Here is a 10,457-nt window from a genome sequence, read left to right as displayed (position 1 = left end):
AAAACTAATATTTCAAAACCCCAACAATCAAATGCACAACAACTATCCCAATGGAGGAAGGATGTTGCAAAGGTCAGGAGAATTCTTTTAGAGGTTATGAGGGACCATGTGGTCTCAAATATAAAAGGAAAAGAGACACATTTTTCCATGTGGATGACACTTACTAAGCTATTCAAATAGCAGTGACCATGGAAAAATGGCCCTAGAAGAAAAACTTCGAAACATAAGGATGCAAAAGAATGATACAATTTTGCAGTATCTCTTTAGATTTAGAAAAGTTTGGGATGAGCTTGAAGGGGTTAGTGTGACTGTTGCAAAAGATGACCTGGTGAGCTTAACACTTCTAGGCCTTCTAGAATCCTGGCACAACTACTAAGACTATGTGAATGGAAGGGAAAAATTATCGAATTGGGAAAGCTTGTGGTCTGATTTGGTTCAAGTAGAGTTCAAAAGAAATAACTTGGATGGAACTTCATCTATAGCATAGGACGAAGAATTTTTTTCCTTTGATCCACTCTTGTAAAGAGGATCTTGCAAGGGAATTTGAGATGAAAGACATGGGCCTCATGCATTACTTCCTTAGGTTGGAAGTACGGCAGGGTGATGGTGAACTGTTTGTGTCTCAAGGAAAGTATTCTTTCTAGTTACTTCAAAGATTTCACATGGAAAATTGTAAGCACATGGAAACATCTCTAGCTACAAAATGGAGGAGGAAGTATGCTTCTATAGATGGGGAAGTTGATGCTATCATTTACAGGTAGCTTGTGTGTTCACTGATGTATCTTGTGAACACACAACTCGACATGTGTTATGCAGTCAACTAGATTAGCAAATATATTGTGAGGCCTACAAAATTATATTGGAAGGAAATGGAACATGTGTTATTGTACCTCAGAGGTAGAACCCAATATGGATTATGTTGTAGGTGGACAAAGGGAGTGAGGTTGTAAGGCTTCAATGATGAAGATTGGGCAGGGAGTCCATTAGACAGAAGTACATCAAGTGTTATCTTCAGTGTTGGGTCTGCAACTATTTCCTGGTATAGCAGGAAGTAGAGGTCTATGGCACTCAGCTCAACAGAGGCTGAATACATGGCTACAAGTCAAGCAACATGTAAAGTAATATGGATGAGGAAAATAATTATGGGGCTATGCAGTCAGGAGATGGATTTGACAGTGATTATTGTGATAATCATAGTTGCATTAATCTCTTTGATAATCTAGTATTTCGTTATAGGTCCAAGCACATCGATCTCTGACATCATCATTTTTGGGACTATGTGTAGAGGAGAATTGTGTTGCTACAGTACATTCCAATTGAGGAGCAAGATGTTGACATCTTGAAAAAAGGATTGTCAAGAGGTAAATTCCCATTCCATAGGTGCAGGATAGGGGTGGTGGAAAATCCCTTTCTTGCTAAGAGGGAATGTTGAAAAATGTAGCAAGAAAGGGTCAATTTGACTTTATCCTTAGCCAAATTGAGTAAATTGAATTTCCACATCAGCGGACAAATTGGAGGTAGTTAAATAGTGTGACATGGCTTGTGGCACTCAGTCTACTCAGCAAATTCAAGTTACAAGACATGGAGTTCAGTTAAGCATGTGTGATTGCTAAATTTTAGTAATGAAGTTCAATTATTTTCAGTTGTATTAAGTTAACTGACCTCTAACTATTGTTGAGTTAGTTGATGGTCATTTTTGCAGTGGGACAATAGTCTAACTCATATATATGTTAGTTAACTAAGCAAGCAACCCAAAATAGCTAGTGTGTGCAGAGAATTCAAGTTTCACAGTTGAAGTGGAGATGAAAAGGAAGAGTAACAACAATTGTAAACTAGTTTGAGTGTACATGTGTGCATGAGATAAGACAATCAATCCTTGGGAATTGTAGAATAAATTGGAGGAAAATTCATAAGTAATAGGAGCTAATTTCCTCAAGAATTGTGAAAGGAAATAGGAGGCTTGGTGAGCTGATATTTGGCTAAGTGTTGGCCAAAGTTTGTCATTGAGCAGGAGAACAATTATTCATTTTTATCTTGAGCTCAGAGCTGGAACTAACAATTGTAATAGTTTCTCAATTCAACTGATTAATGCAAAGCGGCTTGAGGGGTTTTTCCCAATTGGGTTCCCTTAGAAATCATTATGTATTTGTGGTTTTTCTTGTTGCATGTCTATGCATGTGGTTCTAAATTGTGAATTTCATTTTGTATATAGTAGAGTAGAATTGTGTCTCTTGATTTTATATTAAATTTCTTGAGGAGTTGAAAGTCTATCAAATTTCTACATAGAATGAGGTTATATATACAATAATTTTAGTTAAAACTAACCAAACATGTATCCGTTTTTGTTTATATTATAGTTAATTTTTACTTAGAGAATATTTTGTTTTTATTTTGAAAGGCAAATATGCAAGTTGAGATTGAACATGGAATGAATTACACATCTCCTCCTCTAGGCTATAGAATGTGCTTCTCAACATAATAAGAATTTATTTTTTCTAGTTGCTTTATATAATATATGCACAATATTTTTAAGTATATTTAATACATACATATTGATATTGAAATATTATACTACCAACAATGGAACAAACTCGGGGGAGACGAGGCGCGGCTCTGCTAGGGTTCTGAGCGATCCTTCAACGACGCCGACAGCTCACCAAGCAAATTCTTCTCAGAGAGCGAGCAGGTAGCTGCAGCGCTCCAGATCTGCAGCGCATTAGGGCTACGCAATGGCCCAGTCTCTGGGGGGGGCGTCAGAGCCCTCCCCGTCGCAGCAAGATCCTGCGCAACAAGTCATTTTTGGTTCAGTGGACAGAGAGATCCTGAACAGGGGAAAAAAACCCCAAAACAACACCAAAGAAGATGGAAAACGTAAAGAAGGAGACAGCGATCCACAAGAAGAGACAGAAAAGCCTGGAGAAGGTCCGAAGATTACCTCAACCACATGCAGACCAGTAGCTAAGGAAAGGCCAAGAATCGAGCTGCCTGGAGATAAGATTGATAAAAGAATAGAGTTCATGCGAGATCACGCCCTCATTGGGAAGTTCATAGGGTTCTGGCCAACTGAGAGAGCTCTATATGGATGGATAGCGGCAAAATGGAAACCAAAAGGGGATGTCACGCTGCAGCTAGGGCCGAAAGGCTTCTTCACAGCAATCTTCTACTGTTTGGAGGACAAATACAGAATACTAGTAGGAGGGCCCTACTTTTTTAATTCGGCTGGATTATACCTGCGAGATTGGATCCCCAAGTTTAACCCGGACAAGGAGGATTTAACATGGGCACCAGTATGGATCAGGTTGTATTCTCTCCCGGATGAATACTGGGAGGAGGACTTACTCAAAAGGATCGGCAATGGGGTGGGAGAATACATCAGAGCGGCAGAAGAAACCTTATCTCGTAAGTACATCTCCTATGCTCGAATATGTGTATTCATTCGCCTCAATGAAGCTCTTCCAGAGTCAGTAACTCTTGCCCACCGTGATGAAGAATGGATCCAGCCTCTCGACTATGAACATGTTCCTTTTCGTTGTAGAAAATGTCATACCCTAGGTCATCTCTTTAGGGATTGCCCTCAAAATATCCAAAACAGTTTACCTGACTCTTCTGATTCCCCTGCCCAGGACGGCTTCACTAAAGTCCCAAGCAGGAAGCGCTCTCACAAAAAACCCCATAATGGGTTCAAATCCCAGCCCAACAAATCTCATGGTCCAGTAACCAAGAACAGCTTCGATATTCTTGGCCAATCCTCGGAGGATTCCCCTTCCATTAACGATGCCATCCCTGATCACCCCTCTTCCTCCTCTCCGCCCCCTTCATCTAATCCCCCTCCCAAATCTGCCGCCCCTATCATCAGCCCTACTATCCTTCAAAGGGATCAGAAAGAAATTGCTGAGAATCTCAAAGAAATGGAAGTAGATGGTAAAGCTGACCTTCCCCAGAATCCAGAGAACAGCATCGAAGACAACGATCAAGTGCAAATAATGGATGAAGAGCCAGAGAGTATAGATCTGCATGGCTTAGATCTCTTAGAATTGGAGGTGGCTTGCAAAAAGAAAGCTTACGATACAATCCCAGAGCTCCAACTCAATAAACTCGAAGTGGTCATTTCCCGAGCCTACCATCAGAACCAACTTGGGATACAACCAGGCAGCCAATGGGATGGAAATTTGCGCCCAAAGGATACAAAAAAAAGAGGAAGAAAGACAGATCTGCAAAGAACGATAGAGATTGGGAAAATCCTGGTAGACTCAGGCAGATATGCTAAGTTGACAAAGTACTACAAGCCCTCTGTCAACGGTTAAACATGAAGCTGGTATCTTGGAATATAAGAGGGCTAAACAGCCCCGGAAAACTCAGGATGTTAAAAAACATGATAAAAAAGGAAAAGCCACAAATGTGCTTTCTCCAGGAGACTAAGTGTAACAGTACTACGCTAGGCAGCATTCTTTCAAAAGCCTGGCCCGGATGTCGTTCAGTAGCGGTAGACGCCTCTGGAGCCTCGGGAGGGCTGGCTATAGCATGGAATACCCAAGCGGTCTTCCTATCAGACTTTCATGCAGCGCACCATCTGATACAGGCGACCTTCCACATTCTAGGGACCAATATTCGTGGCAACCTATCAAATGTTTACTTCCCACAAGACACAGGAAGTAAGGTGGCGCTCCTTGACACGATTGAAGCTCTAAGCAACAGCAGAAGGTTCCCACTCTGGATCGTTGCAGGAGATTTCAACATGATAACCAAAACTGAAGAGAAGCTAGGAGGAAGGAGGAGAATGGAGCCTGAAGTCAATCGCTTCAAGGATTTCATCCAATCGACATCTCTTATAGACATGCCGTTCTGCAATGGCACCTTTACATGGAACAATCGCAGGGCAGGCAAGTACCAAATCGCCTCCAAACTGGATCGCTTCCTCCTCTCAGACAATGCGGTCCACTTAGGAGGAGACATCTCAGCAGCCATTCTTGCTCATACTGGATCGGACCACTGGCCAATAGCTCTTCAATGGCAAAGACCAGGCAACTTAACCAAAAGACCCTTCCGATTTGAAGGATTTTGGCTCACGCATCCCACTTTCAAGGAGTTTGTCAAGACAACCTGGGCCTCGTTCATTCCCCCAGAAGGAGCGAAAATGTATCAATTCCAGCAAAAATTAAGATTTCTTAAGAGCCATCTGAAAAGATGGAACAGGGAAACCTTTGGAAATATCTTCGAGGAGAAGCAAAAGCTTACTCAGGACCTGGAGACTCTTCACCAGAAGATCATCACGGAGGGGCACACGGAAGCCACTCTGGAGCAGGAGCGTCTCATCCATAATCAACTGGAGGATAGAAGGCAGCAGGAAGAAATCTATTGGAAGCAAAAGTCAAGGGTCAGATGGCTGAAAGAGGGTGAGCGTAACACCAAATTCTTCCATAGAACTACAGTTCAACGAAGAATGCATAACAATATACCCTTCATCCAAAACCAATCAGGGGCAAAGGTAGAAACTCATGAGGAAATTGAAGAAGAACTCCTCAATCACTTTCAACAGGTCCATCAAGAGCAGAGAGAAGACAGGCGACAAGCCATTAGCAAAATCACCAGCAACATTCCAAAGATCATTACAGAGGAACAAAATGAACTCCTAATGCGCCCTATTAGTCCCCAGGAAGTGGATGAAGCTATGACACAGCTCAAAGAAGGCAAAGCCCCGGGACCAGACGGATTTACAACCACTTTCTTTCACGCTTTCTGGGACATGTTAAAGGAGGAAGTCTGGCAGATTGTTGAAGAATCCAGAGCAACGCGTTGGCTTCTTCCCTCTCTCAACTCCACCTTCATCACTCTCATCCCCAAAGAGGAGGATTCCATCACCCCTGATAAGTTCAGGCCTATTGCATTATGCAATGTCATCTATAAAGTGATTTCAAAAGTCATAGCAAATCGTCTCAAACCTCTCCTTCCTGCACTCATCTCAAAGGAGCAGTCAGGGTACGTGGAAGGTCGGCACATAATGGATGGCATCCTACTCTCTCACGAAATCATTCATTCTCTCAAGAACTCAAAGCAAGCAGGTATGCTTCTCAAATTAGATCTCTCTAAGGCATTTGACAAACTAAGCTGGAATTACATTCATCATATGTTAAAAGCTTTTGGTTTCTGTTCTTCATGGATTCGTTGGATCATGAGCCTGATTACTTCCACCCATTTCTCAATCCTTGTTAATGGCATTCCCTCCCGTCCCTTTAATCCCTCCAGGGGTATCCGGCAAGGGGATCCCCTCTCCCCCTTTCTTTTCGTCCTTATGGCTGAAGGGCTGGGGAGGCACATTAAACAAGCCCTCCATTCTCATCAGATCAAAGGCATCTCGGTGCATAACTCCCCTGCCATCTCCCATCAGCAATTTGTTGATGACACTATGCTTTTTGGCTATCCCTCTGCTCAAGAAGCCCGTCGTCTGAAATCCCTCCTCCAGGATTTTTCGAATGCCTCTGGCACGCATATCAACTGCTCTAAATCACAGATTTTCTTTTTCCATACTCCGCCCTCTGTCAAATCTGTTGTCTCTCGTATCCTGGGCTTCCCCTCGGCGTCCCTTCCTTCCAAGTACCTGGGCGCCCCTCTCACGGCTTCAGCTATTAAGCATCCTGCTTGGCGCATCCTTCTGGAGAAACTTGAAAACCGTCTCAACCTCTGGACATATAGATCTCTAAATCTAGCCAGTCGAATTGTCCTCATCAAATCGGTTTTGCAGGCAATGCCTCTGTACTTGTTCTCTATTTTAGCTGCGCCAAAATGGGTTTTAAAAAGTATTAGAAACCTTCAGCGCAATTTTTTGTGGAGCAGCTCTGCCACCAATCGCAAATGGGCCTTGGTGAAATGGACCAACGTTTGCATGCCCAAAGACAAGGGTGGCATTGGGTTAAGGGACCCTGAGTACAGCAACTCCATCATGAATGCCAAGATCTGGTGGCAGTGGATTACCAATCCAGATAAGCCCTGGGGAAAAATATGGACAGCCAAATATGCAGGAAATAGACCTCAAGAAGATCTCATAAGATTCACTCCCACTGAAAAAGGATCTATAATATGGAATGCAGCCAAGCAGCACCATCAGATAATACAACAACACAGCTTCTGGGAAATTAGGAATGGATGCACTGCAAGATTTTGGACGGATGCCTGGAATCAAATGCCTAAACTCAAAAATATTCTTCACCCTTCTCTGATTCCAGATAGGCAGGAGCAGCAGCAGGAAAAAGTTCACCATTTCTGGTTGCCGGCAATAGAATATGGCTTCAGAAAATGGAAACAAAGCAACCAAATTCTCAACAGTACAGATGTCAGGAAGGAAGAAGAGCTGAGGACCGAGCTACGGAAAAGAAGTATTAGACAGGATAACGGAGAGGATATTCTCAGATGGGGATACCTGCCCAAGGGATCCTACACTACCTCAGAAGCCTACAAGCTACTATGCAACTTACCCGCTCCTCCAGACCCTATATGGAGTAAAATATGGGAGCTCGGACCCTGGCCAAAAATCTCCTACTTTCTCTGGCTGATAGGACATAAAAAGATTCTCACTTGGGATAAGCTTAGGAAGCGGAACTTCCATGGCCCCTCGATCTGTCATAACTGCTTTCAAAGTGAGGAAACTCTCCAACATCTCTTGGACACCTGTCTCCTAGCCAATCAACTCTGGGACAAGGTCAGTTTCAGATGTCAAAGAAGATGTAAAGAGGAGGGCGACATCATCAACTCCATAAGACAATGGCCAAAGCATCCCTACAAAAGCAAGATCCTCAACCAATTGTGGAGTATCATTCCGGGGATCGTCCTTTGGAATATTTGGAAGGAAAGAAATCAGCGCATCTTCAAAAACAAAAGATCTCCTATAGATGTAATCTGGAGCAGGATTCAGAGGAACATTCAAGAGACGATGGCGCTTCAGGTATGGACTAAAGAAGATCTCCCATCTACAGACAGTGAGTATAACATTCTAGGAAATTGGCAGTTGCAGATACCTCAAGATTCTCTGAAGATCAGCACTCCTAACAGCAACAGCAAGAACATCTGCCATTGGAAAGCCCCCCCCAAAAACTCATACAAGCTGAATTTCGATGGGGCTTCCAAAGGCAATCCAGGAGCTGCTGGATTCGGAGGCATATTCAGGAATCATGAAGGCACTCCTATGCAAATCTACTTTGGGAACATAGGGTGGGATACCAATAACTCAGCAGAGTTGGAAGGGCTTTGGCAGGGCCTTCAGCAGGCCTGGAATCTCAACCTTCAACCCCTGATCGTAGAAGGTGACTCCCAGATACTTATCAACATGGCTACCCGTATTCAGAATGGCTCGCAAGCAAGGAAAGTAGCACCCAGTTGGAGGCTAGAAGCAAGGTTAAATGACATAGCACAAAAGCTCAGTAATACTAGAGCCATCTCATTCATACACACTAAAAGGGAAGGCAACAAAATTGCGGACCTCCTGGCCAACATTGGAGTAGAGACTGATCTACCCCTTGTTTTTGGAAGCACAAACATCATTCCCAACAGGCAACAGCTCCAGGAATGTGAAAGCTTGATCCAAGAAGAGGCTGTCGCCCCGGATGCGGGTGTCATCTCGCCAGCTCAGGGAGAGCCACATGCCCAGCACGGGCTGCCACGTGAAGATTGGAGGTCTTTAATGCCTCTCGCCGCCAATACTCCAAGCTGGAAGACGCATAATAGTAGCCTTAATGAAGGTGTTGGGAGCGATGGAGAGCCTACAGAACGCATTCAATGCGGGCGAGTTTCAAAGGAATGTTGATGGGTTTAAGTATGTGGGGATGTTGGCATGCGAAGCTCAGTGCGACGAGGAAACTGCGCATTTCCCTGAGCAAAGCTGCGATATTGTTGTTGAGAGCTTGGGCGGGGCTTGGTCCTTGCTGGTTTTTCCTGGTTCTTGCCTATGTTCAATTGAGCTCTGTCTTGATCCAATTTTGGGGCGACAATTATTTGGGAAGGAACGCGGAGACAACAGGCCCTCATCTGCTCTGGAGCAAGTCAAGGACGCCGCGGACATCATGGTGCGAGAGAGGATGCCTTGCAGAAGAGGAAGGGGCTTAGGGTGTGGTGATTCCTCTCGTTCCCCTGCAGCGGATGTTCATCATCACTGCTGCTGCCGCTATTGTCATCGAAGAGTGGGAGCTTCCCCTGTTCAAGCCAGTCAGTTTATGGAGGCCGGTGGCTCCAGTGAAGGTGCGCCTAGGCTCCCAGCGTTCGGCTCAGTTATCTTCACCCTGGGCAGCTCCAGGGACAACGCTGGCATTAATGCCCACATCTCAGTACTATTTACCAAAATTCCTTAGGAGAATGAGGAAGGATTGCAACGATTCCCTGCTGAGGAAAGTCAAGAGGTTGACAGAGGGAAGCGCCCAATGGGGGAGCCATCGAATGCAGAGGGAAATTCAGCGAAGGGGACTTAGCAAGCTCCCACCCGAACTCAAGAACCGGAGCTGCCAGCCCCCGCGCAAGATCCCATGGCAATGTGGGATGGAATTCCAGAGGGACAAGGCTGGTGCAGAATCCTGGAAGAAAAACCAGAGGAGTAACCCCCAGCGGCACTCCCTCGCATTTTCAGGACTAGTATGGGGTCTCGGTCAGTATCTGGTTCACACCTCTTGTCTTATGTCTTATGTCTTAGCTTGTTTCTTTTTTGTTATGGGTCATGTTCACGGCTACTGAAGTCTTTCTGTTCTGGGTCATGTACGCGGCTTATATAGACTTTCTGGGTCATTTGTCTTTTGATGGATGCCCCTGCGTGGGCCTTTTTAGAATCATATGGGATATTGAAATATTATAATTAAAATGTAAAGTTGAATTATTTTAATTATGAACCGCATTGCCCACATTAACATTAAAATGTTTCAATGTTAACATGAACCTTATTTCATTATTATTAACCTAAATATTTTATTTATGCCCCACATTGAATCTTTTCATTATTATTAATACTTTTAAAATGCTACGTATTAATTTCATATTAAAAAATGAATGAGTTACACATATTTCTCTTATTAAAAGGTATTTGAATTTCTTTACTTTTAATTATTTCCTCATTGTGATTGGAAGTGTCTATATATATGAAAATAGTTTATTTAATTTTCTTATTAAAATATTATTAAAAAGTATAAGAACTATACAACTTCCTCACACTCATATAAATTTGATGTTGAAATAAATTAATTTAGTGGGTGTTGAAATAAATAAGTTAACATGCACATTCAAATAATGCATATAAATTTTGTATTGAAATGTTTTTAAAAAGTATAGTAACTATACAAGTTACTCACAATCAGTGAAAATATGACCTTTATTTACTTTATTTAGCTCTATAAATCTTATATAAAATTATGTTATTTTATATGGATATGGAAATATTTTATTTATGAATAAACATGAGAGTTAATATTTTTTACCATGTCTCTTTC

General features: G+C 42.9%; 1 protein-coding gene across 1 annotated transcript; it reads left to right on the top strand.

Annotated features, from left to right (window-relative positions):
- The first annotated feature begins 2,729 nt into the window (after positions 1 to 2,729).
- Positions 2,730 to 7,673, top strand: LOC149241485 (uncharacterized). Its single transcript, XM_089370562.1, has 3 exons — positions 2,730 to 4,244; positions 4,412 to 7,493; positions 7,585 to 7,673. The coding sequence occupies exons 1-3, from the start codon at positions 2,730 to 2,732 to the stop codon at positions 7,671 to 7,673; spliced, it is 4,686 nt and encodes a 1,561-aa protein (XP_089226688.1).
- Positions 7,674 to 10,457: the final 2,784 nt, after the last annotated feature.

Source organism: Pinus tabuliformis, chromosome 8, assembly GCF_031772625.1.
Source record: "Pinus tabuliformis cultivar Carrire ecotype Pingquan chromosome 8, CPIR1, whole genome shotgun sequence".
NCBI classification, from domain to species: Eukaryota; Viridiplantae; Streptophyta; class Pinopsida; order Pinales; family Pinaceae; genus Pinus; species Pinus tabuliformis.
This window is presented reverse-complemented; position numbering and strand designations above follow the sequence as displayed.